The sequence below is a fragment of the Lipomyces tetrasporus genome (assembly GCF_029532465.1).
Source record: "Lipomyces tetrasporus strain NRRL Y-64009 chromosome Unknown POJ06scaffold_7, whole genome shotgun sequence".
In the NCBI taxonomy this organism is placed as follows: Eukaryota; Fungi; Ascomycota; class Lipomycetes; order Lipomycetales; family Lipomycetaceae; genus Lipomyces; species Lipomyces tetrasporus.
The window spans coordinates 420,702-446,590 of NW_026611602.1; the positions used below are offsets into that span (position 1 = coordinate 420,702).

The window sequence follows — 25,889 nt, forward strand, 5'->3', positions numbered from 1 at the left end:
TGTACCTACTTTCGAGTTTTTGCTGACTTTATTATTTAGAAGATATATAAGTCGTTTACTATTGAAGGACCAATGAAATTAATCTATTTGCTTGTAAAAAACTGGATGCGACGCAGAGCCGAGCCCGAATTTTACGAGTTTTTCGGTGATAGGTAACCCGAGGACTAAAGTATCTAAAACAAGCCTTCCGAGTTTTCTTCCCGAGAAGATGACGTCAAGATAGCCGTACTCTAACTATTAGGACCTTCCCCGCTATTCCTCTTTGGGACTGGGAATGAATGTTGACCCGGTGGACAGCACAGCCCACTTACATGTTACAAAAGTCCAAAAGTCAATTGCTATGATAGGCAACATATTCCATCATGTTAAACGGCTCTTAAAGGGCAAAGATCGCATAGTCGAGGATATATTCTCGTTTAAAAATATTTCAAAAACTACTACTGCATTAGAAAAGTGAAGGAAGACAGTTTAAAACGAGGTGGGTTGTTTTCGCCCTCAGATGGAGGAAAAAAACAACCAATGATGAAAGCTTACCTCAAAACAAATGCATAAACGCCGTTCCCACCTGCCAAATCCCAATTACCATACAAAGAAGGATTAATGCAACCTGAGTCCTCACAATTTTTGAGCGGAAGCAGACCTCCGCCGACTGGACGATCTCGTCTCCAACTCATATGGTGGAATTCGCTCATATACAAGCAGATAGGCTGACTGTGTTTGACGCAGCACTTCATCCGTAGTGCACTCCCATACTTTTTCATCACTAATTCTCCACCAGCTCCTGCCTCCCGTGAATTGTCTGTACAGTTTCTTGGTTGCAGTCCGACTTCGTGCCCTACTTTGAAGTCGAGACGGACTCTCGCCTCGTGACGGGCCAAGCGAATTACTTTCTGACTCAGGTCTAGATCCAGACTTTGGACTCAATAATGCATCTTCAGTCATTGCCGAGCTCTTCTCATATGTCGGTAACAGTCCCGAAGATGCCGTTTTGGCCGGTTCCGCAGTGAGAATCGCATCTGCAGTGAGTGGACTAGATGCCGTCAACGCCGCAGCTGTGGCCGCCTGGTCGTAGTCCTTAAACATTTCCTTGCGACGGTAGCACTCGTAATGCCCAGCGGAATGTGTTCCTACATGACGGACCATTGCAACCAGTCTATATGTCTTTGATCCTTCGTACGTTGATTGTGCTTCTGTCAGATTGCCCAAACTCAAAGAACTGAACTTCGACTTCGCGTTTTGAGATGAATAGACCGTTAGCTCCTCTGGAAAGGATACTCGACAGCTGTTTCTCGTAGCAGTTGAAGAGAAAATCGACCTTGATAAATGACAAGTAAACATATCAGGTAAATGTCCCCAGGATGTCGTGCGCACGATGGTTGATTTAATGCTCTTCGGCAGCCGTGCTTCAATTTCCGGATGTAAGTCTGCACTGGGGTCCAAGTTCTGCAGATAATGCAAGTATCCGACAGGATTTTGGACAAAATCAGGAACTTCACATGATGAAGTCGGCAAATCTGTAACTATCCCTGAATCTGGCTCATCCAGCTTCGCCTTCTTGATGACTTGCGAGACAGTGCTGCTTAGGGACTTTAGTCTGCAAGACTGACATCCGTAATCACTGATTGGCTCAGATGAAAAGAGCGACGCCATGCAGTCTTCTAGAGTTGCACTCCATTTCTGAGGAACATTAAGAGTTAAGACTATAAAATTAGTGCTTTTGGGCTTCGGGCTATTACCACATTGCAAACAGCGAATGGTATCAACGGTGGTGCCTTGAAATGGCATAAACTCGCGCGTAACATTGATGGTCCTCTCGACCTTTTCGTCTTCCAGCTCTGCATCATTGTCGAGAACCTTCGGAGCCGCAAGAAGTTCCTTCAGCACTTTGTCATGCTCGTCGGTAATGGTCTCCAGTATCAAATGTAACAGCTCATGAGCGTCATGTTGACTTCTGGTGATGCGAGAATTATATATTACTTCGAGTACATGCAAAAACGGCCATGGCGATACTGATCGCGGATATCGTATGGGAGTGTTCAAGTCTATAGTCACCTAATAAGCAACTTAATTATTAAAATGAACGAAACCAATTCACCTCGTATAATCGCTTTCAATGCTGCCGAGAGCGGCTGATCTTGGAACCGCGAGTCATCGAGATAATGGCGCAGAGACGGACTGGATGCCAGTGCCTGTTTATTCGTTGGATTCTTAATCGCCAAGCCAAAATGCAACCAGCCTACCTGAAGAACGCTGTTGGCAAAACAGTCATTCGCCTTATTGTACAACCCCACGACATATCGCGAATTCCTGGAAAAGGCGGAGCTCCCTGGAGACTTATCTTCAGACCCAGCCGACAAAACGGTAGGCAGCGATGGCATTAAGACATAAATGGCCAGAGAGGCTAACGCGGCAAAGCCCGCATACGCGAGGTGAGATCCGTGGTCGTGCAGAGACGGAATCATTAATTCGAAGACGACAGCGTCAGATTCTAGAGCAAATTCTATTGACCATTGTCCACGAACGAGTAGTTGGATCCGGCAGTATTTGGGGAATTCGTGGCTGTTTGGTAGCTCGGGAAAGTCGGTGACTACGGCCCTGAGCAGTAATTACATGTGTACTTTCAGGAGTATTTGAAACGGGCACGAGAACTAGGTCACGTGGCAAACGTTTCCTGTGGGCAAAATTTTCCTTGCTATGATATGCCTGAGCGGCACCAAAGTTTCGTCACTTTTCTGCAACCCTCTTCGCCCCTTTAATCGCGATCACCATTTACTGATTTTTATTCTCCGAATACTCGCTCCTCCGTCTATCTTCTCTGGTTCTCCGCTTAACAGTAGTGCTACGGAATACTGAGATAGGTATGTGGTAGACGTAATCACTAGCACTGATGCGCACACTCGTCTTCAGCGTCGCTCTAGTAGAGTACCTGACAATGTGTTAGATCCCCGCAGCTCACAAAGATTAATGGCTGACGTTCAATCACGTCCATCACACAGAACTTCTAGAGGAGGATATCACTCATCGCGCGGCCGTTCGTCATATACCTCGCGAGGTTCTGCTCCCTCGTCCAGATCAAACGCAACTGCGCTTTCAGACGACATAAGTTCAGAGCCTGCAACGATGTCGTCGTCAGCATCAGTGGACGACACTATTCAGAGCTTGAAAGCTCAATATTCGGCTGGCCTGGAGTTACTTTCCGAGCTCTTTCCAGATTGGTCAGAAGAGGATCTGTTGTATCTGCTGTCCGAGACGTCGGGTGATGTCGAAATTGCGGTCACGCGGATCACCGAAGGTAATTATCGATTTTTAGAGCATTTTTTCGCCGACGGCAATCGGATCTATCCGTATATCCAGCGATCGAAACTTGGGACAATTGAAGGGGCGATTTATTGTATCAATTTCGAGAATTAATTTTTGAGTGGTGACGTCTTGATGTTGTGTGGCCGAATCGGCCCGGGGACCCCATTTCGCATCGTCGATCGTGTCAGCATGTGGATTGATCCAATCGAAACATTCACGAATATCGTACTAATATGGATTGTCTATAGGTCACGCAAGCCAGTGGGGCGAAGTTAAGAAGAAAAGCAAGGAAAGATCCAAGTCTAAGGGTCCTTTCACATCGTCGGAATACGCTAGACCATCGGGATCTGCGTCTACTCGCGGTCGAAGCCGTGGCGGTTTCGAGTCTAGAGGAAGAGGTCGAAGTGGTATGGGATCCAATTGCAGAGGAAGACATATCTTGATCTAACACTATTAACAGACCGTGGCCGAAGCCGTGGTGGCAAGCCCAATGGTATTATCCTCTTAAGTCCTACACAATGATGAGCTTGCTAACTCCAAGCAGGCCGAGCTGGCCATGAGTATACCGAAGATTCTACTCCCTCGTTGCCGACACTAGCGCCTGAGACGTCTATTTCTTCTTGGGGCGAACCTGCATCAGCTAGCGACAATGCTACTGGGGGAGACTTGAGTTCGGCCTGGGGCGATAACCCCGTTACCACCAATACTTCGTCATGGGATACAACGGCGACGACTATCGAAAATGAACCACTTGCGGTGACCAGGAACGGTACTAATGGTTGGGACACCACGTCTACTGTGACAGAGACCACAAACGGTTGGGGATCGACCGCCTCTACTGCGCCGGCGACATCTGACAAACCAGTTACAAGTGTTGCATCTGCTCCTAAGCCTACAAGTTCCGTTATAAAGCCGGGAACCAAAATGAGCTGGGCGTCGATTGCTAAGCCCACTGCCGAGAAGTCAGAGCCACCCAAATTGCAGGCTGCTCCTGCTCAAGAACCAGCACCTGCTGTACCCGCGGCCTCTGCCTGGGGAGATGTGCCCACGGCCGATACGTCATTCTCTAATAACGATTTCGCAACGTCCGCCGAAGAACCCGAATGGAATACTCCTGCACCCCCGGCTCCTGACGACTTTGCTGACACGGCCGCTACAGCTCCTCTAACTTATGAAAATGTTGACAAGGTCATCAATGACGCGCCGCCACCGCCTTCTTCATCACTTGCATCTAACATTGACTCATCCACTGCTCCATCTATTTCGACCTCGTCGTCTACCCCTGCCCCATCTAAGCTTCCGCCTGGATTGTCTGCTAAGAATATCCCTGCCGGCGGCCGATCACCTGCCTATTCGCGAATTTTGAACCAGGATGCTCCTGTTGTCATGCCTGGATCTGTGCAGGCCCAGGTTGAGCGTGCAGGTCTCCAGTTCGGCAGCCTGAACTTGTCTGACGCTCCCGATGAGGAGAGTTTTGAAACTCCCAAGGAACAACTGTAAGTTTGTACGATTTAGTTGACATTTGAATATCGTCTCATGTCATTGTAGTGACACTCCTTCTGCGTCACAGAAGGCTACGCCCACTTATCAGCAGCCGCAGGACGTCCAGCCTGTTGATACTGCGTCACTGGCCCAGTCTGCTCCATCGCAGGTCTCTGCCCAGGGCTTGTCCGGCTTCGGTCAGCCTGCTATTCAGGCGAGCAGATACGCCCAGCCTCAGCAGGCGCCTATCCAGCCTCAGGCTCAGCAGAAGGGATTCGAGCCATTCTCACAGTCTCCTTATGGCGCTTATCCCACGCAGACCCACATTCCTGGCTTTGGCGGCTTCCCAAGCGATTACCAGAACCCATACGGTGCTGATCCTCAGCGACAAGGATACAACTACTATCCCTACCAGCAGCAAGCCGTTACGACCGCCGCTGCTCAGGACAGCTTGCAGCGCACCGCATCGACTACGCTTGAGCAGTTAACACCGTCTTCCGCTTCTACCCAGCCTACTCGCTTTGGCGTCGGGTCCGAGCCATCACAAACTTCGCCTGCTCCCACTGCCTCTCCTGGGATGTCTGCTCAGCACAATCAATATGGCATTCACCCATATTACTTGAGCCCGGCTTATACTGCGTATTACATGAACAATATGAACAGCTATCAAGGGTACTATGCCCACCAGCAGACCCAGCCGCAATTTAACCAGCAGAAATCGCTCTACGGCCAGCAGCAGTCTCCATTCTACGGTGACCATTACTCGCGGGCTCAGCAGCTTCAGCAGCAACAACAGCAGCAGGTGTCTCAGCAGTCGCAGCCGGTCCAGCAATCTACGCAGACTCCTCAGCAGGCGTCTGTCTCGTCGCTTGGCGGCATTCCCGATTTCTTGCAGCGAGATGATGCATCCAAGGCTGCGGGCGGCAATGTCAGACCCACGAGCTCGGCCGGTCAAACTCCTCAGCAACAGCCGCAGCAGCAGCCGAGCCAGATTCCTCCGCAGCAGCAGCAGCAGCAGCAGCCGATTCCACAGCAACAGAACATGTACGGCGGATTCTCTGGTTACGCGCCGTACGGCATGAGTCAGCAAGCCCGCCAGGGCGGCTGGGGCGGTTACGGCCACTAAATCTCGCGCATACTGCATCCGGCATGGCCACTCAAGAGGATCGAACGAGGAAATGATAAGGAAGCAAAAGTGAATTGTCTTTGTGTTTCAATACTGCGTTGTTAGTAGGATTAAGTCGCTATTTTTGGTGTCTCCCGGTCGTGTCTATGTTTATTCCTCTTTCTTTCGTTAAACTACTATGCTGGGCTCCGATATTACAATGATATATTATATATATATCATATTATATATAATTGCGGTTTGTGTTATAAGTGTGTTACTCTTTCTCTTTGGGTACTTTATTTCTGTCGCATCTGCTATTGTTGTTAGTGGTGTGTTTTGTTATATGTATTGATAAGTTTACGGTCCTAACGCTGACACAAACGCGACGGACGGGGAGGTGCGATAGTCAAATCGAATGAGTGAGGGTGCAAAATGTGTGTGTATAATTGAAATGAAAAGTAATTGCCAGATGTTTTGATTACTTTGATGTTCGTCATAAATAGTCCACTCGCCGTGAGAGACGAGCTGATAACAACGTGCGGCGAGGTTGATCATGCGGATCACACGAATGGCTGGCTGCATGTGCCTGCACGGGGCGCATGGTGTTAGTTCCCATAGGGGGAATCTAACGCATACTAAAGTCATGTGTTCCTATGCAATTGCGCCATCGCAAATGCTCGTTCTGGCAAACTGCGAGAGTACTGCTTGGGGCATGGGATTTTAGGAATCTGGTGTCGAGTGTACGTGGACCGAAGGAAGCGTAGGTGATGCCGTACCCCCAACCACTTACACCACTCCGGAATTTAAACTCAACCAACGCCGTGTTGCGTCCAGCTGTCACATAATAATCCCCCACGTCTTCGTCCCTCCTCCTCCCAATTCTAAGTAGGAATTCGCATATTCTTGGTGCTTAGCGTACCTATTACTATTCTAGTCGCCTTTGGTATGACTTTTTATTTCACGAATCTTGCGAGTCAGTGAAGGTTGGATTGCTAATCCACTGCCGAAGGACCACGATAGACGACCGAGCTTGCGCAAGGCTGGCAACAATGCCTATTCAGACGGTCAAGACAACTATCTTCGAGGGACAGAAACCTGGTACATCTGGACTCCGAAAGAAGGTATGTGTTTGATAGCATTGTACGCCGGGGTGCTACCTCTGCTGCATGAGTCTGCAGGTTTCTATGACGTCAGCGACAACTGTTGCACGTTAGTGGAGTGTCTCCGAGACGTGATGATTTGGAAGATGTAGTCGATCATGGGATTGGGCTAATGGAACGAAAGGTTACTGTTTTCCAGCAGCCGAATTACACGGAGAACTTCATCCAGGCAATTCTCCTTTCCATTCCTGAGGGTGCGGAGAACGCAACCTTGGTTATTGGCGGCGATGGCCGTTATTACAACAAGGAGGTCGTTCAATTGATTGCCAAGATCAGTGCAGCAAATGGTGTATGTTTTAATTTTATTTGGGGGACTGTGGTTAACCTAGACACTGTGGTCATGACGGTATTGCCTGGGCTGACGATGATAGGTCGCGAAACTTATTATCGGTCAGAACGGTATCTTGTCGACTCCTGCGGCATCGCATGTTATTCGCAAGTGGAAGGCGACTGGTGGTATTCTCTTGACTGCGTCGCATAACCCTGGCGGTAGGCACTTATCCATTGTAATCGCCGGTCTGGCCACGCGCTAATGGAATTTAGGTCCCAACGCGGATTTCGGTATCAAGTATAACCTGTCGAATGGTGGTCCCGCTCCGGAGAGCGTGACCAATAAGATCTATGAGGTTACTACCAAGATCCAGTCCTATGAGATCTCAGCTATTCCTGATGTATGTCAATTACCGTGACGAGTTCTTTGTGATCTTGGGTCTGACAATGGCAGATTGATCTGGCGACGATTGGTAAGAAGACATATGGCAACCTTACCGTCGAGATCATTGACTCAACTACGGACTACGTGGCGATGTTGAAGGAGATTTTCGACTTCGATCTTATCAAGTCATTCCTGGTGAGCAAGCCGGACTTTAAGATTCTTTTCGACGCGCTGAGCGGCGTTACTGGCCCGTACGGCAAGGCTATTTTTGTGGACGAACTCGGCTTGCCGGAGTCTTCGATCCAGAACTTTATCCCGCTGCCGGACTTTGGCGGCGGACACCCCGACCCTAACTTGACTTACGCCAAGTCGCTGGTCAACAAGGTCGACGAGGAGAACATTCCGTTTGGTGCGGCGTCTGATGGCGATGGCGACCGGAATATGATTTACGGCGCGAACGCGTTCGTATCGCCTGGAGATTCGGTGGCGATAATAGCGCACCACGCGGACAAAATTCCGTATTTCAAACAAGGCGGTGTGCATGGTTTGGCGCGTAGTATGCCAACCAGCGGCGCGTTGGACCTAGTTGCCAAGGCGAAGGGATTGAACCTGTACGAGGTTCCTACTGGTGAGCTTGGATTGCTGTGGGTTTCTTCAATCACGCTGACGACGATAGGCTGGAAATTCTTTACGGCCCTCTTTGACGCCAAGAAGCTGTCAATCTGCGGAGAAGAGTCGTTCGGCACTGGCTCGGACCACATTCGAGAGAAGGACGGACTCTGGGCGATTGTGGCCTGGCTGAATATTATTGCTGGTGTGGGCAAGGAGAGCCCAGGCGAGGAATCGATTGCTGCTATCCAGACTGAGTTCTGGAAGACGTACGGCCGCACGTTCTTCACGAGATACGACTATGAGGACGTGGACTCTGATGGCGCGAAGCAGGTGATTGACGAGTTGGCGGAAAAAGTCAAGAGCAAGGACACGTTTGTGGGCAGTAGTGTTGGGGACTTGGTTGTGGTTGAAGCCGACGATTTTTCGTACACGGACTTGGACGGGTCTGTTTCTGCTCACCAGGGACTCTATGTCAAGTTTAGCGATGGCTCGCGGATCGTGGCGCGGTTGTCCGGCACGGGCAGTTCGGGCGCGACAATCCGGCTCTACATTGAAAAGCATGAGCCGGACACGACCTTGATCGGGTTAGACGCGCAAGAGTACTTGAAGGAAAACATCCAGCTGGCGGTGAAGTTCCTCAAGCTGAAGGAGTTTGTTGGCCGGGAAGAGCCTGACGTGAAGACGTAGATGTATTTATGCGGGAGTGTATTTAGTTTCGTATGGAATTTTGGGTAGTAGTGATAGCCATTCGCGCAATAAACTGTACACTTATTTTTTTTCCCTGGTGGGACTGCGAATTGGGCTCGGAACGAACCGGTCTCGGTTGGCGTTTGGTGGGGTAGCCACCGTGAGAATTAGCCAACGAGGTTGATAGATAACTGGTGTGTTATCGGCCTGTGTTAGATGGTAGTCGGCAATTGACGGCAGGCCAGAGCTAGCGGGGCAACTTGGCCAGCCGGATACCTCGATAATCGCCGGACGAGCTACGAGGGGACGGCTGCCATGTTTCCGACGAGCGGCCCGTCGCCTCGAATGCTTCCTCGACCAAGGAGCACGTGACTTTGGCGTCCAACATCGATGGGGTTCGCGCAAACCTAAACTCACTTCCTCGTTGCTCATACAAAACCTCGGCGTCCCCATCGCAATCACAATTCATTTTGTTCTGCAGCTCTAACTGATCCCAACCAACCCAAACTGTTTTCCTTTTTGATTCACTACAACCATAATGCCCTCCGTCACTGATGTTCTTTCCCGCAAGTCCGGTGTCATCGTCGGCGATGACGTCTTGAACGTATGTCTGCGCAATTTTCTGCACCGCAAGCGGCCGCCGTCCTTATTCAGCCAATGCTTCGTCGTAGCTGATCCGATGCGTTCCAACTGACTCCAATTGGTCTCTCTAGCTCTTCAAGTACGCTCAGGAGCACAAATTTGCCATCCCTGCCATTGTGAGTGCTGTGATCCGATGCTCCTGCTTGTCTCTAGTGCTGTGGTTCCGCTAACAATACAGAACGTCACCTCTTCCTCCACCGTCGTCGCTTCTCTCGAGGCCGCCCGAGATGCCAAGTCTCCCATCATCCTCCAGATGTCCCAGGGTGGCTCAGCCTACTTCGCTGGCAAGGTGCGTGCTGTCGTCGCTGATTCCAATCAATCAATGCAGATTTTTCTAATGCGCCGCAGGGCGTCTCCAACACCGACCAGAAGGCTTCCATTGCCGGTGCCATCGCCGGCGCCCACTACATCCGCGCTATTGCTCCTGCCTACGGCATCCCTGTCGTTCTCCACACCGGTGTGTAATCGCACGACCTAAATTGCCTAACAATTGCTAACATCTCCAGATCACTGCGCCAAGAAGCTCCTCCAATGGATGGACGGCATGATCGATGAGGACGAGAAGTACTTCAAGGAGCACGGCGAGCCTCTGTTCTCTTCCCACATGCTCGACCTTTCGGAGGAGCCCAAAGAAGAAAACATCGCGATCGTCAAGAAATACTTTGAGCGCGTCGCGCCCATGAAGCAGTGGCTCGAGATGGAGATCGGTATCACCGGTGGTGAGGAAGATGGTGTCGACAACACTGGTGTCGACAATGCATCCCTCTATACCCAGCCCGAGGATATCTACGACGTCTACAGCGCCTTGTCATCCGTCGCGCCATACTTCTCCATCGCAGCTGCTTTCGGCAACGTCCATGGTGTCTACAAGCCCGGAAACGTCAAGCTCCAGCCCACCTTGCTCGGCAAGCACCAGGCCTACGCTAAGGAGAAGATCGGCTCCAAGACCGACACTCCTATTTTCCTTGTCTTCCATGGTGGCTCCGGCTCGACCAAGGAAGAGTTTTTCACTGCCATCAGCTTTGGAGTTGTCAAGGTCAACTTAGACACAGTACGTATCTTTGGGCCTGTATGGACCCCTGCTCATCGTGTTCACACAATGTAGGACCTCCAATATGCTTATCTCACTGGTATCCGTGACTACGTCCTCAAGAAAAAGGACTACATCATGTCCCAGGTCGGCAATCCCGATGGTGAGGACAAGCCCAACAAGAAGGTTAGTCCCGTTTACGCTCCTACTGTATATGATCTCGTCTAACAGAATCTGCAGTACTTCGATCCCCGTGTCTGGGTTCGCGAAGGTGAGAAGACTATGACGGAGCGTGTCAAGATTGCGCTCGAGGATTTCAAGGCTGCTGGCTCTGTCTAAACGGAATCTATCCAAAATCGAGGGAACGGCCAGAGAGACGGTTTCCTTGTTGTTCAACCTGCATGTTGATGCATTTCTAATAAATTGTAGTCGCTAATGATTTACATTTTGATTTACTTCCTTCGCTAGTGTGTCCATTGCGTTTGGGTCTACATATTCTTTATAGGGGCTACGACTATCCAACAAAAACACGTATCCTTAATACAATTCAGAGAGCTCGCACTTCGTGGCTAAGTAGACCGGAGCGTTTGTCGGCTTACCTCTCGTAGTAATTTATTAAGTTATCCTCTTCCTTGAACTCTCGATAGTTGGTGGTGCGAGGATCTGCAAGACGACTCGGCGCGGCAATCAGCCTCGCGGCAAGATGACGTATTCGCTTCTGTTGCGCTGTGCCCTGGCCGGTTGTCTGTCGTCATAGAAACTATGTAAGAATCATTGCGCGCATGCACTTGTGTACGTAACTACAGTATTGAAGCACCACTTTAGGCGTAAGCATAACTCCACTAACACATATGTGCAAGCCGCAAGCCGCGTAGAGTGATCGCTAACAATTTGTCCACAATCATCCATGAAGTGATCTGACGACGTGTACCTAGCATACACTGCATTTCATATCTCATAGTCCTTTGATCTAAGGATATTACATCTGTAAGAATTGTACAAAAGTAAATTTGCCGACAATGACGCTTTACTATACTTTGGTATGTTGTTCCTATTTGTGTTTTGCTTAACGCGGGATGGAATGGTGCTAACGTGTCGTGTGTTCATCTCGCGGGATGTGCCTGGACGGTTATCTTTGGCGCTTTCGTGTATGACTGCTGATATCAATTATCAAATGCGTGACTTTTGCGTACTTGATCTCGCTGCATGAGCTCTTCTTTTGCTGGTGTTGATCCCGTGGAGCATAATAGGCCACCAAGTAGCGAGGAATCTTTCTGTTCTACAGTCAGGTATCGCAAGACAGTCGTACACGAACGTCGACAAAGAGCTTGCCTCCTAGCTGCAATCCGCAAAAATGTGCACACTTAAACATGCAGGTCTTCGTCCTTCTATTGGTCGAGATGGTCGCGTTCTTCGTGCTCGTGACTCCGCTGCCGTTCAACATCCGCCGACGACTCCTCCATTTTATATCCACGTCCGACCTTATCGCGCGGACACAGTACACCCTCAAGATTGTTTTCGTGTTTATCTTGATTTTGTTTATCGATTCGGTCAATCGAGTGTACCGTGTTCAGCAAGACGTTTCCGCAAGCGGCGCGTCTGGAACCGTGATCACGACCGGCACTGACCGGACCGAGATCCAGGCGCGCAAGTTTTATTCGCAGAGAAATATGTATCTCTGCGGGTTCACGCTCTTTTTGTCGGTGTAAGTTTCTTTTTTCCTGATCATGCTGTCGAGAGGTGATGAAATGTGTTTAGAGACTTGGGCTAATTGGGTAAAAATAACTTAACAGCATCCTGAACCGAACGTATGTCCTCCTTGTGGAATTACTTGCTGCGGAAGACAAGGTTGCGGCCATGAAAGCTGGTGCCGAGACGGCTACTGCCAACTCGAAAGTTATATCGCTAAAGGACGAGGAAATCGACAGGTTAAGAGCCGAATTGAAGAGTAAGAACACGGAGTTGAAGACTAAGAATACCGATCTCGAGACGCTGAAGAAACAGTGCGAGGGCCTGACTGCTGAGTATAAGAAACTTGGAGATCAGATTAATGCTAAAGAGGCGCTCGGAGAGATTACCGACAAGAAGGATTTGTAAGACGTTTGTACGAATCTATGGACGATTGATACGATCGAGTTGTTCAAAATGACCAGGATGCTGGGCATGCTCTTTTGGGCAATATGTTCTAATTGAATATTAACATGCAATTAACCCTCCGCTTCGTATGCATTGCTCTTGTGCTTTGGCTTAAAATCAAAGCTTTCATGTGCAGGTCCCAAAAACATTTCACTGATCTTGATCCAATCTCTGTAATCACTGCTTCCCAACAACGTCTCCAACTCATTGCGTCCTTTCCACATCGGCGGCCGGTCCTGGATCTTAGGCGGCAACACCTCCAAAATCCCAACTGGAACATACCGACATGAGAACGACAAGAATTCACACAGAAACCTCCGACAGTTGTTAATCCCGTATTCATCTGTACCCCAGTGCTCAAGCCCGAACTGTGCAAATTTTCGAATCATATCCAGTCTCTCGGTCGCAGACTTGTCAAGGTATTGTCTTGCGTCGATCTCCTCGAAAATCCACGGCTTGATGAGCGCACCTCGAGCAATCATCACACTGTCGACATTGTAGTTCTCGACCGCATCCCACCAGTCGTGCCACGAATAGCAATCCCCGTTCCCGACAAACCAGACCTTCCGCCGCTCCCGCTGCTCTTTGTCTTTATCGTCGCGGGCCTCGTACAGGTCCTTTACCACCTGCGCTGTCTCGCTAATGTAATCCCAGTCGGCGACACGCGTATACCGTTGCTGTCGCGACCGGCCGTGTAATGTGATGGCAGCCACGTCGCCTTCGGTAACGAACCTGGCAACCAGCTTCTTCGCACTAGGATGACTATCTCGCGTGCCCATCCGGATCTTGACAGTCACTGGGACTTCGCCGCTGACATAATTCATCCCCTTCAACATCCGAATCAGCTTCGACCCAGAATCCAACAACGCTGAACCAGCACCGGATCTGTATATCAAATCAATCGGGCACCCGCAATTCAGGTTCACGTCCTGGATACCCCCGATCCCGGTGTCGCATGCGGTCGTGAGGACCTCGGTGGCTTTGACGGCCTGCCAAGGTTTCGACGCCGCGATCTGCACGCCGAAACCCGGAATCTCGGACGTGTGTGAGCGAGGGAGAGCCCATTCGCTTTTGGACCCTTGCAGAATTGGCAGGGCGAGCGCCATTTCCGAGTACGTCACGTCGGCGCCAAACCACCTGCAAAGCCGCCGGAATGGCAAATTTCCGACTGTAGTCAGCGGTGAGAGAATTTTGGCGTGGTGAAGATTAAGCGGTTTCTTTTCAGATGCGAGGAATGGTGGTTCGACGTACGTCGCTGCCAGATCCTTCTTGTCTTGGTCTTCATTGTCCTTGGTCTCAGTTCCTTGCTTTGATCCGTCGTTTGCAACCATGTCATGCTCTTTCAATGAATCCAGATATGGCAATATTTTATCGCTCTTTGGGACCGGGAATTTCTTCTTTTGCAGCGTATTCTGCGTGTCACGGTCAATTCTGTTGATCTCCCGTCCGGCAGTACCCTTCTTTTCCTCGTCAACGACTACCTTGCCGGCTTCGGCAAGATAATGCGAATGCAGCCATCGACACTTGAGTCCGGAGGGACAATATCCAATCGCATCAAACACGGGACAGGTACCCTCCAAATCAGCCGGTTTCGACGAAATGTACTTCTGCACATCATGCTCGAACTTACAGCTACCCACAAGTCAGCACTCAACTCATACATTGGAAATCAAATTCATTCGTAAAAACAGTAGGAATACGTACTCCTTGCCAAATCTGCAGGTACCATCGCCATCCTTCAGAGCCTCGCAGAACTTCACCGTTTCCCGCGCCTTCGCGAACCGACGATTCTTATTCTGCCCGCGCTCTTTCTTGCGTTTCGTACCGCCTGCTTCTGCGTCGTCGTCGTCTGGTTCGACCGAGACTGTTGTATTGGACGGTTTAGGAAGCAGAAATTCCGGTCGGATTCGAGCAACTCCCTTGTCTCGCGAGTCGACCTTGCGAGAACCGGTGTCGTCCAGTTTGACTTTTTTACTAGCTGGACCTTCTATATTCACCACGTTAGACACAGATTTCATACAAGTCTCGGAGTAGTGAATGATGATAATTTTCCAGGTACACTTTACGAATATGTACGTACCATTAGATATGCTCTCGTTCGACGCAGGAGAATTGTCCTTCTTTGCAGTACCATTGGTCCCCTCGACAGTCTCAATTACGCTCGAGCTCTCCATTTTAGTCTCTCAAAATTCCGTGGTTTCTGGCTGAGATAAATAACAGGCTACGAGACTGGAATATTTGCAACGGCAGGTCTCGAGTTCAGGCCGGGTTACTTTGTCCGCCACTCACAGGGACCATAACCACTATTCCTCTTTGGGACAAGGCTAGCTACATGGCCGTACCGTATGGTTTGCTGTCCTGAGACTTGACTGACTGAAATTATGCCGTAATATATCGGAGTTTTGCTGTTGCTATCTGACGAGGGCTGTTCATTGTGCTGAGGAGTGCCTGAACGCATTATTTTATGTACGTCTTACAAGAGGTAATGAACAACGAAGAGAGACTTGGCTACTCCTAAAGAGGAATAGCGAGCGCGATCCCAACGTTATCCTTCCAATGCCTTTAAACTTAAACTTTCAATCTCCCAAGCAACATTGATTGCCGAGTCTGGCGGAGATTGATGAGAGACGTGTCTGTAAACTAATAAATACTGTCCACGACTTTATCAAGAGAGCAGGACCGCGCATCGTCAGCGAAATGTCGGATCCACACGTACGACTATCAAGTCCCGCTCCACCGCACCGACGCGCGCTATCGCCTGGTCATGAAGCGGTAGTGCATGGGCCGCTCGAACTCAACACAAAGTACGCCTGCACACGACATTCAATGCCTTCGACGGTGTGAGAATATGGCTCGTTTGCTAATTACTGGAATTAGAATGTCGCATATTCAACCAGAGAAAGTGCCTGTGACACCGGCGGCTGAAGCTCCGTTGAATCTCGAGGAGTATATCGACCCTCATTTGTTTAAGCAACTCCCACCACTAGTATGTTCCACTCCTGTTGCTGACATGCGCTTTTGACATAAGGTGTATGGATGGTGCTAACATCCAGTTCTCTACTACACCACATGTGACAGACTTGCAAGCGTACACAACACACTCCCTCCTTGCGCGCCCAACCCTGTTCTCAATCGCACAGCTATCGCAACGCCTGCTAACAGCGTCCAACCCCACAGATTACCAACGGATCCTGCACCTGTGGATTCTCCGCCTCGCATCTCTGTCGCTCCTCAGCCTCCCGCTAATAGCCGAAGCCGAAGCACAAGCACTCTCAGACTTTAACACATCCGATATCTTCCGCACTAAGACTGGTCATTCCGTAATCCCATGGACGCTCCGCGTACTTCTGGTCAAGATCCAGACACAGGCTCATGGCCAACTCGGCATTGCGAAATACTACTCTCTAGCCCGTGAAGCTAGGATCGAGTCCTGGAAATCCGCCAAACGGAGCCCAGACGACCAGTCCGATCCGTCAGATCTGACTACGCAAAGGTGGGAAACAAGGCTGTTGAAGTGCGGCCTTTATATCGCCGCAATGCTGTCCCATATCAAGGACTTCGCTGCCGCGTTCGAACACGTTTCCGCGATGCTGGATTCGTGTCCGGCCGACGACGGGCACGTCGGCGCGAAAGTCAAGATCATGCAGGTCATGGCGTTGCTCTGCGTCGAGGCTGGCGACGAAACCCGTGCGGTGTTGTGGTTCGACAAATTGCCTAATCACACCGCGGATCCAATTCCAGAGACTCCGACCGTTTTGCTGGAGCAAGCTGCCGCGTCGCTCTCTGTCACAGAGCCGCCAAACGAGGACAAGGTCGAACGGGATACATTGTTTACGCCGACCGAACCCCCGCCGGCAACCGTAGTAACTGGCGGGACTACACATTTTAACACGGATAAAGGTGGCGATGCGAATGCAGCTGCATTGGCATCTGACAACGCCGGAAAATGCAATGTTGCGATAGCGTATTTGTACGACGGGCGTGTTGATATGGTATGTCCAGTCCGAATTGATTCGGCAGATTTCTAAAGCTAAATTTACCTGAATCTAGGCGCGAGTGTTATTTAAGGAGCTGATTGCCACTGGCTTCCGATTCACTGATTTGATCTTCAGTTTTTGCTTGTTAGACGAATTAAAGCATGAAATCCAGCGCATATCAGAGTACTTGTGATCATACTACTTACTCGTTGTCGTGGGATTACAATGTACGATAGCTAAATAGACAGGAACTATTTAATTGGAGTTATAATCCAATGTATTCGATTCGATTGATTCCAAATAACAAAGCCCAAAATCTTCTAACAGTAGCATATGATCAAGCAGATTTCTTCTCGTCTCGTATATCCTCAAATCGTCCAAGCCAACATTAACATTACCAAACAAAACAAAACAATCCAGATTAAAGTGGGCACTATGGTTCAGCTACAGCATGTGACAAAAGTTACTTGGGGCAAGACCCAACTGTGGACGACTTCGCGGTCCAAATACTTCGGCTTCCCACCAGCCGTCTTCCTGAATATGCAAAATCAGCAAAATGTCGCCCTTCCGGAAACTGACTTCCTCGGGAATTGCTGCTCTGTAGTCGTACATGGCTCGCGCATATGCAATTACTTCACGTCCGTCCCTGGAGTAGGCTGGGAGCTCCGTAGGTTGTGGTCGCATCTCCAATGCCGATTTGCTCTTCTGCCGGTTGTAAGTCTCACGATGTTGCAGACCAACACCACGCTGATACTGCTGCTGGGGAGGATCCTGCTCTGGCTCTGTGAGACTACTATCATACCTAGCCACACTTCTTGATGCTCCCCGTGGAGGCTGCTGCTGTGCTTCGGGGGCATATCCGTAAGCTGATCGCGGCCGGCCCGGCATGGACGTGTTCGGAGACGGTCGCCCGTCCGGAGATGGCGACATATTCCGACCGAAGTACATGTCTCCACCACGAGATGCTGGGCGATATTGTGGATGCTGCTGACGAGACTGAGGTCTGCTACCTGGCGATGCTGAACCATAAGCGCCTAGGTACTGACGCTGCTGCTGCGGCGACTGAGTGGACGCAGGTGTACGGGTTGGTGTATATGGATCCTGACGACTAACAGGACGTGCCTGTGTCATACGCGAAGGAGTTCCTGGCTGTGGACGGACTTGGGCCGGTGAAATTCCTCCCTGGAATATCTCTTGCGTTCTAATGGCATACTCATTGGTGGTCTGCCTCATTTCAGCGGACGTAATCGCTTGAGGAGGAACGGTCAATGATGAAGACTTGGGAAGACCAAAATTCGGCTGCGGGATTGGTTCGTTGTGGGAAGGCGGTGGAACATCGTTAAGACGTACTTCAGGTGAGTTAGATGGACTAGAAGGTGCAGAATATGACGGCACTCGTCGTCCACCATTAGATCTGTTGGCCGGCTTGATTCCTATTCCGTAATACTTCTCACCGGATTTCCCATCAGGAGACTTGAGATCAGCAAGAGCAGCGGCAATGGGGTCAATATTGGCGACATCGGCCTTGGCCTGGGATGCAGAAGCGTTAGCACCCCTCGGCTGGATCTGTGAAGAGGTGACATCGAACTGATTTGCGCCGACACTCAAAACAACATTCGCACGTGGATCAATCGGTTCGTCGCCTTCAAGCTCTCCAGTAGGATGCCTATCATATATTGACCTGTCGCTCCTTGATGGCGTTTTCGAAACCAAATTCGGTTTCCCGGACGATACCGAGGACTTTGTAGGGGAAGATGAACGAGTGTCGAGCCGCTGTGACGTGTTTCTCTTGTTGCCATAGGAAGTAGTATAAGACTTCGTCGGCTCATCTTCAACCCAAGCTGTTTGGATCTCATTCTTGGATCTCCGTCTAAATGGCGAAGTCCATCCACTCTTCGTCTTGGTTTCTTGCGTCGGTCTCTTGCTCTCGAGTTTCTTCACCTCAACCTCATTATCCGAACCCGATGAAATCGTAGTCGGATTGGAGTACACAGATTCTCCAGACATACTAACTGGGCGATGAACCGGCGAATGTATGGGTGAGCTTTGGGCACTTGACAAGTCCTCATCAGGATACGGAAGCACCACACTGTCCAGAGGTTTTCTGCTGGTCATAAACTTCGGGGTCGTGTCTGCTTTCACAGCTCTTGCAGTTCGCGTCGGCGAATCGGAGTCATTCACTGGAGTATTTCTTGACTTCTGTGGTGTGACCTTAACAGGAGTGTTACGATCAGAGCGAGGATTGCCAGCCATAGTTAGCGATGCCAACATAGCATCAATCTGAGCGGTATGAGGCTGAGAGCTGGACTCTGATATTTCGTCATCGATGTTTGAATCAGTTTGCTCTGCACTGACGGACGCTGCTGTGCGAGGCTGGGGAGAGCTTGTTCTGAACTGAGGATTTGTCTGCCGCGGGAATTGTGCAAGTTTGTAGTTGTCATGGTCAGGAGTAAAAGATGTGCCGTCCATGAAGTTGATATAATTTGGCGAGTCTGCTGACGTTAGCTTACCCTTCAAGCATTAACGGGTAATTACCTCACCTGGAATCTCTTGACCGGTTCCTCTCTCCTTCACAAACGCTATGATATCTTTCTCAATCTCGCAATTTTCTAGCGACAGACGTATATTCTCGCAAAATTCGTCGTCGGAGACGCACACAGTAGACATAATGTTCGTATATGCCCACAGATTCGACTTGAGAAAGTCGATTCTCTCCTCTTCCAAGTCTTGAAATTTCTGAGTCATCGATTAGCAACGCAGCTTTGGTGCCTGCCATCACGGTACGACGTACATCACAGCCGGACTTCCACTCACGGTTCCACTTCTCTGTAGTTTCAGCTAAATTTCTCAACGACATCTGATAATCGCGCCTTGAAGAGGTGACTGCAATCTGCGCCTTTTCAAGTTTGGCGTTGTTCCTCTCCAACTCACGTCCCATAACCATATTCTGTTGTGCGATGTATCCATTGATCTTGTTACAGTCGTTCTCATATCGATCGCGACTTTTTTGAACAGCAGCCTGTTGCGCGCTTTTGGCCTTTGCAAGCTTATCGAGAGTGGTCTGCACGACCTTGCGTCGGTCCCGCATACCCGCGGCAAATGCAATCAACGGATCCTCAAGCTCAGTCTTGACTTGCATGGCGGTGTTGGCGTGCGCTTTGCCCATCTGTTCAGTTTCGCCGCGGACGGTGTCGAGTGAAGCGCGGAGAGTGCCTAATTCGTTGGCACCAAGCGCTTTACGGGACAGGGCCAGGAGACGACGAGAATATTCCTCCTCAATCAGAATCCTACGCTGGCGTTAGTGGATGATTCGATAACTGTCAAATCAATGCGCACCGTTCTTTGTAGAATGATTTGATTTCCTCGCATGTTTGTTTTGCTTCTCGCATGCGCTGAAACATCACCGTCACGCCATTCTCCTCCATTCCCTGTCCATCGTCAATATTTCGTCGTTTGTTGAATATCAGTCTTCCACGTACCCAAAAGTTATTGGAGAATGAGAGTGGAACGGTCGGTGTAGTGTCAGAGGCCGGCATTTTGTCGATCACAACTCGCCGTTGACGGTACGTTCTTCGCTGAACACGATTACGGCAAAAAATCCGTTCCTTGAACTATCAAGTCAATATATTACGTAGTAGCTGGAGGCTAAGCTCACTGTAACGATGCTGTTATAGGGATAACGACAATCGAAAAGTATGTTCCGTCAGAGGCGATCCACGGAAGCTGCGCTGTGTCCAAGTCCAGCTGGATCACTACGCACTGAGCCGTTAAGCGCCGGTGATGACGAAAACTTCGACCGACGGTACAAACAGTCGCCGCACAAAGTTGCGGTGGGGCAAAGATACTCGGTACGAATAGTTCGGCGAGCAGCGCTATCCTGCGCGGTGAGGCACGCCAGTTTATTTACACATTCATCTGCTGAAGAAAGATGTAAACAAACCTTAAAATTCCAGTGTCGTCACGACAACCACCCTACCCCTGCAATGGGGTTAGGGCTGCATGTAATAGGTTTGACGCGAAGACGTCAGTCCTTGTTACGCGATCCCCTCTCCTCCATTTGCCCTCGCATTTGGACTCGCGACCACTTATTCCAGCAGTACAAACCGCTTGTAATAGTCGAAGGGAGCGTTTAAGTTATAATTTTCGACATGCCTGGACGCCGGCGATCACGAAGAGATGTAGGACTATTAATTGACGACCGTTCAGGGCCGGCTCGACGCGCAATTCGAAACAATCGAGAGCCCGATTTTGTAATGCACTGTATATGCTAATGACTTTTCTTGCAGGCATCGGATGGTGACAATGACAATGAATTCGCGTATGACTCAGACGCGCCTCGATCACGCACCCGACGCCGTCGTAACAAAGAACAAGATGCTGGTTCGGCCAGGACTCCTCGCGTTGCCCGTCGTTCAGAAGCAAATGAGGCAGATGTTACGATACTAGACGGATCTAATGACGGATCTGCACAAACAAACGGCAGTGCGGGACGTGAAGCTGGTGACGAGATAGCGCGTATGGCGAAACGGCTCGTCAGGATGGCGCTCGCGGGTGAACAAGCGCGTAATCCGTTGCGCAGAACAACGGTTAACGAAAAGAGTACGTACCAGAATTTTGGCGGTCTAGTGTTTACGAAGCAACGCGTCTAACAAAATCTAGTCCTCGAAGCAAGCCATCGCCGCGATTTCCTCTATGTTTTCGGCGAATCGCAACGTCTTCTCATGTCCACCCTAGGCATGAAACTCGTCGAGTTACCCAACCGCACCGTTCCCGTTCGCGGTACCAAGAAACGTGGGCGTCTTGTTAAGCCTCCGCCTTCGAGCTCGACCAAGTCGTATATTCTTACCTCCAATCTTCCAGAGCCATTTCGAAAGCTCGATGTATTAAAGCCGAAGAGTCAAGGCGATGCAGTGTACAATGGCATCGTGACTACCGTCTGCAGCGTTATTCTTCTTTCGGGAGGGCAGATCACAAGCGCCGGGTTAATGAAGCATTTGCGAACGCTCGGTATCGATAAGGAGACCCCACTCGGCGGACAACCTACAGATGAAGTTTTAAAGTTGATGGTAAAACATTTATATCTTGAACGCGAGAAAGAGGATGACGCTATGGGAATCGATACCGGTGACTCGGTGTGGACGTACTCGATCGGACCGCGAGCGAAGGTGGAGTTGACGGAGGATGCGGTTGTAGACTTCGCGATAAGCGTGTATGGAAATCATGCAAATGACAACCTGAGAGAGCGGTTGAAGAAGGCATTGAAAGAGGCTAAAGATGCTTTAGAAGATCAGAAACACGTCGGTGACGTTACTGGAGAGCTTGAGGCTAAGTTGCCATCTATCAGCGCGAAGAAGAAGCCAGGCAAGCCACGAAGCAAGAAGGCGAGAATGGCGGCGTTAGAGCAGGATGATAATAGCGCGGAGGAGGAGGACGAGGAGGACGAAGAAGAAGAAGCGGAGGAGGGCAGTGACGAAGACGAGGAGGAGGATGAGGAAGTGAGTTCGTCTGGTGACGAGGGATCAGGATCAGAATAAGAAGTAGAGGAGCAATAGAAGCAGCAGGTCGACGATTTCCATGAGGATGGTGATGGTGCGGAAGTTGAATATGGATACAGTCTTAGACTAATACGGGATATGAAGTATGCGATGTTCATTTGTATATTAGAAGTCTAGCCATAATGTGATGATTCTTGTTCTATCGGCTCATTCGGTAGTCATATTTTGCTCGGACTGAACCATCCACATTGTACCAAGATTTGTCCCATGCACTCCACCTACGAAGGCATGGGCGCTAGCGTCAAACAAGACTTATACATATAACGCGTATACTATATCCCTGTATATATTGATATCCCTATGAAGGTACATATAACATACACAACAAATGGAAGTAAACTGTTAATTAAATAGAAATTGAAAAGTGCAAACACCCCTTTCATATCATAAACATATACCAGATACTACAGGACAAATACCAACGAAACACCTTTTACTTCTTGCCAGCCTTGATGGCAGCCTTGGTGACCTTGCCAGCACCAGCCTTGTCAGTCTTGACAACGGACTTGATGACACCGACAGCGACGGTCTGTCTCATGTCACGGACGGCGAAACGGCCAAGAGGGGGGTAGTCAGTGAAAGCCTCAACGCACATGGGCTTGGACGGAATAAGCTTCACAATGGCGGCATCACCAGACTTGAGGAACTTAGGGTTGTCCTCCATCTTCTTACCGGAACGACGATCGATCTTCTCGACGAGAGTGTCGAACTTGCACGCGATGTGGGCAGTGTGGCAGTCGAGGACTGGGGCGTAGCCAGCACCGATCTGACCAGGGTGGTTAAGGACGATGACCTGGGCGTTGAAGGACTCAGCAGCCTTGGGAGGATCGTTCTTAGTGTCACCGCAGACGTTACCACGTCGAATTTCCTTGACGGAAACGTTCTTCACGTTGAAGCCGACGTTGTCACCGGGGAGACCCTCAGCGAGCTGCTCGTGGTGCATTTCAACAGACTTCACTTCAGTGGTGACACCAGCGGGAGCAAAGGTCACGACCATACCAGCCTTGATGGCACCAGTCTCAACACGTCCGACGGGCACAGTTCCAATACCACCGATCTTGTAGACATCCTGGAGGGGAAGACGGAGTGGCTTGTCGACGGGGCGCTGAGGAGGCTCAACGGCGTCAATGGCCTCAAGGAGGGTCTTGCCCTTGACAACACCGGCCTTGGTCTCCTTCTGCCAGCCCTTGTACCAGGGGCAGTTGTCGGAAGCCTCAATCATGTTGTCACCGTTCCAGCCAGAGATAGGGACGAAAGGAACGGTCTTAGGGTTGTAACCGACCTTCTTGATGAAGTTGGAAGTCTCCTTGACGATCTCATCATAACGAGCCTCGGACCACTTGGTGGTGTCCATCTTGTTGATGGCAACGATAATCTGCCTGACACCGAGGGTGTAGGCGAGAAGAGCGTGCTCACGGGTCTGACCATCCTTGGAGATACCGGCCTCGAACTCACCAGTGCCAGCAGCAATGATGAGAATGGCACAGTCAGCCTGGGAGGTACCAGTGATCATGTTCTTGATGAAATCACGATGACCAGGGGCATCAATGACAGTAACGTAGTACCTGGGAGTCTCGAACTTCCAGAGAGCAATATCAATGGTGATACCACGCTCACGCTCAGCCTTCAACTTGTCCAAAACCCAAGCGTACTTGAAGGAACCCTATAGATACGTTAGTGGTTACATTAGTAAATCACAATAATCGAAACGTACCTTGCCAAGCTCAGCAGCCTCCTTCTCGAACTTCTCGATGGTACGCTTGTCAATACCACCGCACTTGTAGATCAAGTGACCAGTAGTGGTAGACTTGCCGGAATCGACGTGGCCGATGACGACGACGTTAACATGAGTCTTTTCCTTTCCCTACAGCGATTATTAGCAAACTGATCCGACAACCAATATAAACTATATTGCTAAGCGGAATCAGGGAATCATAGTTCGAAAGCAGATCAATAATTTGTTAATGGATTACTCTTGGGCAGACGGATGCAGGTCATTGTGGAGACAGGAAAAATTTATCACTGATAAGACTACTGCAGATTGTCCCAATCGATCGCCACCTGAATCCGATTCCGCTACCACTCACAAAAGAAAGAACTTACCATTTTGGAAATTTAAAGCGGATGTATAAAAGATAAGTGGATGGATTTAATTAAGATTAAAGACACTCAGATGGAAATGCTATGATTTCGGGTGTGAGTAGACAAAGAAAAAAAAAGAAGAAAGAGAGTGGAATTGTGGCGGATGGAACAGAGCTTTATAGGAAGGTACGGCATGGCGCCGTTGCCAGGCCCACGCTCAAAAAAATTTTCTTTCTTGCTGTTGCGGGTAATCGCACCCAGCGTACGTGCCGCACAATTTGCGCACTTGTGCCCCTTCCGGCACCAATTGCCGCTTTCCCGACAAGGAAAGTCGTAAACATCGTACAATTCGTGTGTCGTCCGTGTTCCTGTCCTACTTCGTGGCACTTTCTGCTTGTTCGCCGTGGCCACTCGGTCGACTACATTGCAAATTTTCTTTCTAGCATTATCCACAGACTCACCGCCTGCTTCTCTTCTACACTGATGACCACGGACAAGGACTCCACGTACCTGGGATCGGCCTGTAAGTTGTCTGTGGCGGTGGCAATCCATGGATCGCCAAATTCATGTGCTTTCTCTGCAGCCTTTTCTCCGAAGTTCGTGTGGCTTGACCACCCACGTCCCTGTGCTCGCAGCCACACATGTGGGTCGTGACTGCTTTATGGCGAGGGCTAGCGAGTTCTCGTGTAGGGTTAAACATGTGGCGGTGAAGGAAACATGACCGGAACAGGAAGGCTAATAGATGAGGCTGGTGCCCCGCTCGGTCCACCCGCACTGTGGCGTCGCCCAAACTTCTATCTCAAGCAAGGCTCGGCGTTACGCTGCTGGAAACGCCACACGCCCAAGCAATTTCTCCGCATTCTTGCATATCAGACCTTGACGCGTCAGTTGAATATAAGACCCGCCGGGCTACCGCTGTTTTCCTGAATGTTAAAACTAATATATTACACCTACTCATCTGTCAACGCGAAATCTCGTCGGTGATCTTGGCCGATTGACATGAGTGGTCACCACGTCCGTCCTGTTACGCTGACGTCTGGGATCAACTAATGTAACGGTTATTTTTGTGAGAATGAATTCATTTTTCGAAGTTGTAGAAGCAACTTCACGTCTTAAGGTGTGCATAAGTCAATCGTAAGCGCGCGGTTGTGATAGTCCAAAAGGCTAGTTCTCTATTAATTTAGTTACTAAATAGATCATTGACTATTTCGGCTTATTACCTTAATCTGTGTAGGCTTCAATTACCATGAAGAAACGTATTCGACGGTCGGTCAAAGGCAAAGCTTTGGTAAAAAGCTCCACAACAATCTCTGTCGTATGACTGTACCTAAGATCTCAATATATCCCGAGTAAAATTGAACGCATTGTCAATGTTTTGACTTGTTAACTATCAACAGGATTGTGAACCATTCAATGCAGCTCTGATTGTCCTCAAAGATTTCTGTTGTTGGGACTGCTTATAC

At 49.7% G+C, this 25,889-nt stretch overlaps 10 protein-coding genes across 10 annotated transcripts; 6 read left to right on the forward strand and 4 right to left on the reverse strand.

The window, feature by feature from the left end:
• Positions 1–615: 615 nt before the first annotated feature.
• Positions 616–2,462, reverse strand: POJ06DRAFT_199295 (uncharacterized protein; the record flags this gene model as incomplete). Its single annotated transcript, XM_056185147.1, has 3 exons — positions 616–2,042; positions 2,096–2,189; positions 2,241–2,462. The coding sequence occupies 3 exons, from the start codon at positions 2,460–2,462 to the stop codon at positions 616–618; spliced, it is 1,743 nt and encodes a 580-aa protein (XP_056042597.1).
• A 226-nt stretch (positions 2,463–2,688) lies between these two features.
• POJ06DRAFT_256123 (uncharacterized protein) lies at positions 2,689–6,363 on the forward strand. The gene is made up of 6 exons (XM_056187981.1): positions 2,689–2,858; positions 2,942–3,292; positions 3,549–3,707; positions 3,761–3,793; positions 3,845–4,796; positions 4,849–6,363. Exons 2-6 carry the CDS (start codon positions 2,965–2,967, stop codon positions 5,906–5,908), a joined length of 2,532 nt encoding a protein of 843 aa, XP_056042598.1. The 5' UTR covers positions 2,689–2,858; positions 2,942–2,964; the 3' UTR covers positions 5,909–6,363.
• A 576-nt stretch (positions 6,364–6,939) lies between these two features.
• POJ06DRAFT_239052 (uncharacterized protein) lies at positions 6,940–9,004 on the forward strand (the record flags this gene model as incomplete). The annotated part of the gene is made up of 6 exons (XM_056186027.1): positions 6,940–7,011; positions 7,069–7,079; positions 7,105–7,339; positions 7,422–7,539; positions 7,594–7,721; positions 7,775–9,004. 6 exons carry the CDS (start codon positions 6,940–6,942, stop codon positions 9,002–9,004), a joined length of 1,794 nt encoding a protein of 597 aa, XP_056042599.1.
• Positions 9,005–9,439: 435 nt separating this feature from the next.
• POJ06DRAFT_256134 (uncharacterized protein) lies at positions 9,440–11,384 on the forward strand. The gene is made up of 7 exons (XM_056187982.1): positions 9,440–9,608; positions 9,718–9,762; positions 9,825–9,935; positions 9,995–10,103; positions 10,153–10,697; positions 10,752–10,862; positions 10,917–11,384. Exons 1-7 carry the CDS (start codon positions 9,543–9,545, stop codon positions 11,013–11,015), a joined length of 1,086 nt encoding a protein of 361 aa, XP_056042600.1. The 5' UTR covers positions 9,440–9,542; the 3' UTR covers positions 11,016–11,384.
• Positions 11,385–11,500: 116 nt separating this feature from the next.
• On the forward strand, positions 11,501–12,888 carry POJ06DRAFT_256137 (B-cell receptor-associated protein 31-like-domain-containing protein). Its single transcript, XM_056187983.1, has 3 exons — positions 11,501–11,716; positions 12,053–12,381; positions 12,470–12,888. Exons 1-3 carry the CDS (start codon positions 11,696–11,698, stop codon positions 12,771–12,773), a joined length of 654 nt encoding a protein of 217 aa, XP_056042601.1. The 5' UTR covers positions 11,501–11,695; the 3' UTR covers positions 12,774–12,888.
• On the reverse strand, positions 12,884–15,033 carry POJ06DRAFT_296161 (uncharacterized protein; the record flags this gene model as incomplete). The annotated part of the gene is made up of 3 exons (XM_056190537.1): positions 14,893–15,033; positions 14,517–14,799; positions 12,884–14,444 (listed from the first exon to the last, which is right to left on the reverse strand). The coding sequence occupies exons 1-3, from the start codon at positions 14,984–14,986 to the stop codon at positions 12,884–12,886; spliced, it is 1,938 nt and encodes a 645-aa protein (XP_056042602.1). The 5' UTR covers positions 14,987–15,033.
• Positions 15,034–15,412: 379 nt separating this feature from the next.
• On the forward strand, positions 15,413–17,055 carry POJ06DRAFT_256142 (uncharacterized protein). Its single transcript, XM_056187984.1, has 4 exons — positions 15,413–15,616; positions 15,690–15,798; positions 15,866–16,804; positions 16,863–17,055. Exons 1-4 carry the CDS (start codon positions 15,510–15,512, stop codon positions 16,980–16,982), a joined length of 1,275 nt encoding a protein of 424 aa, XP_056042603.1. The 5' UTR covers positions 15,413–15,509; the 3' UTR covers positions 16,983–17,055.
• Positions 17,056–20,698, reverse strand: POJ06DRAFT_256145 (uncharacterized protein). Its single transcript, XM_056187985.1, has 5 exons — positions 20,269–20,698; positions 20,126–20,217; positions 19,581–20,076; positions 19,330–19,525; positions 17,056–19,281 (listed from the first exon to the last, which is right to left on the reverse strand). The coding sequence occupies exons 1-5, from the start codon at positions 20,323–20,325 to the stop codon at positions 17,234–17,236; spliced, it is 2,889 nt and encodes a 962-aa protein (XP_056042604.1). The 5' UTR covers positions 20,326–20,698; the 3' UTR covers positions 17,056–17,233.
• Positions 20,699–20,833: 135 nt separating this feature from the next.
• On the forward strand, positions 20,834–22,437 carry POJ06DRAFT_256146 (MAGE family-domain-containing protein). The gene is made up of 3 exons (XM_056187986.1): positions 20,834–20,967; positions 21,076–21,388; positions 21,449–22,437. Exons 1-3 carry the CDS (start codon positions 20,938–20,940, stop codon positions 22,321–22,323), a joined length of 1,218 nt encoding a protein of 405 aa, XP_056042605.1. The 5' UTR covers positions 20,834–20,937; the 3' UTR covers positions 22,324–22,437.
• POJ06DRAFT_256148 (P-loop containing nucleoside triphosphate hydrolase protein) lies at positions 22,438–24,572 on the reverse strand. Its single transcript, XM_056187987.1, has 3 exons — positions 24,448–24,572; positions 24,059–24,208; positions 22,438–24,007 (listed from the first exon to the last, which is right to left on the reverse strand). The coding sequence occupies exons 1-3, from the start codon at positions 24,448–24,450 to the stop codon at positions 22,778–22,780; spliced, it is 1,383 nt and encodes a 460-aa protein (XP_056042606.1). The 5' UTR covers positions 24,451–24,572; the 3' UTR covers positions 22,438–22,777.
• Between the last annotated feature and the right edge of the window lie 1,317 nt (positions 24,573–25,889).

What these genes read in the sequence shown, in the direction of transcription:
- POJ06DRAFT_256123 (XM_056187981.1), top strand. Translation starts at nt 2,965, where the DNA reads ATGGCTGACGTTCAATCACGTCCATCACACAGAACTTCTAGAGGAGGA. An exon ending in CCGTGGTGGCAAGCCCAATG is followed by an intron (nt 3,794 to 3,844) that starts GTATTATCCTCT and finishes AACTCCAAGCAG; the next exon opens with GCCGAGCTGGCCATGAGTAT. An exon ending in GAAACTCCCAAGGAACAACT is followed by an intron (nt 4,797 to 4,848) that starts GTAAGTTTGTAC and finishes ATGTCATTGTAG; the next exon opens with TGACACTCCTTCTGCGTCAC.
- POJ06DRAFT_256134 (XM_056187982.1), top strand. Translation starts at nt 9,543, where the DNA reads ATGCCCTCCGTCACTGATGTTCTTTCCCGCAAGTCCGGTGTCATCGTC. An exon ending in CAGCCTACTTCGCTGGCAAG is followed by an intron (nt 9,936 to 9,994) that starts GTGCGTGCTGTC and finishes AATGCGCCGCAG; the next exon opens with GGCGTCTCCAACACCGACCA. An exon ending in TCAAGGTCAACTTAGACACA is followed by an intron (nt 10,698 to 10,751) that starts GTACGTATCTTT and finishes CACACAATGTAG; the next exon opens with GACCTCCAATATGCTTATCT.
- POJ06DRAFT_256137 (XM_056187983.1), top strand. Translation starts at nt 11,696, where the DNA reads ATGACGCTTTACTATACTTTG. An exon ending in TGACGCTTTACTATACTTTG is followed by an intron (nt 11,717 to 12,052) that starts GTATGTTGTTCC and finishes TTAAACATGCAG; the next exon opens with GTCTTCGTCCTTCTATTGGT. An exon ending in TTCACGCTCTTTTTGTCGGT is followed by an intron (nt 12,382 to 12,469) that starts GTAAGTTTCTTT and finishes ATAACTTAACAG; the next exon opens with CATCCTGAACCGAACGTATG.
- POJ06DRAFT_256142 (XM_056187984.1), top strand. Translation starts at nt 15,510, where the DNA reads ATGTCGGATCCACACGTACGACTATCAAGTCCCGCTCCACCGCACCGA. An exon ending in CCGCTCGAACTCAACACAAA is followed by an intron (nt 15,617 to 15,689) that starts GTACGCCTGCAC and finishes TACTGGAATTAG; the next exon opens with AATGTCGCATATTCAACCAG. An exon ending in TTAAGCAACTCCCACCACTA is followed by an intron (nt 15,799 to 15,865) that starts GTATGTTCCACT and finishes GCTAACATCCAG; the next exon opens with TTCTCTACTACACCACATGT.
- POJ06DRAFT_256145 (XM_056187985.1), bottom strand. Translation starts at nt 20,325, where the DNA reads ATGCCGGCCTCTGACACTACACCGACCGTTCCACTCTCATTCTCCAAT. An exon ending in AAATCATTCTACAAAGAACG is followed by an intron (nt 20,077 to 20,125) that starts GTGCGCATTGAT and finishes ACGCCAGCGTAG; the next exon opens with GATTCTGATTGAGGAGGAAT. An exon ending in AACCGGTCAAGAGATTCCAG is followed by an intron (nt 19,282 to 19,329) that starts GTGAGGTAATTA and finishes TAACGTCAGCAG; the next exon opens with ACTCGCCAAATTATATCAAC.
- POJ06DRAFT_256146 (XM_056187986.1), top strand. Translation starts at nt 20,938, where the DNA reads ATGCCTGGACGCCGGCGATCACGAAGAGAT. An exon ending in GCCGGCGATCACGAAGAGAT is followed by an intron (nt 20,968 to 21,075) that starts GTAGGACTATTA and finishes CTTTTCTTGCAG; the next exon opens with GCATCGGATGGTGACAATGA. An exon ending in AACAACGGTTAACGAAAAGA is followed by an intron (nt 21,389 to 21,448) that starts GTACGTACCAGA and finishes AACAAAATCTAG; the next exon opens with TCCTCGAAGCAAGCCATCGC.
- POJ06DRAFT_256148 (XM_056187987.1), bottom strand. An exon ending in AGGCTGCTGAGCTTGGCAAG is followed by an intron (nt 24,008 to 24,058) that starts GTACGTTTCGAT and finishes ACGTATCTATAG; the next exon opens with GGTTCCTTCAAGTACGCTTG.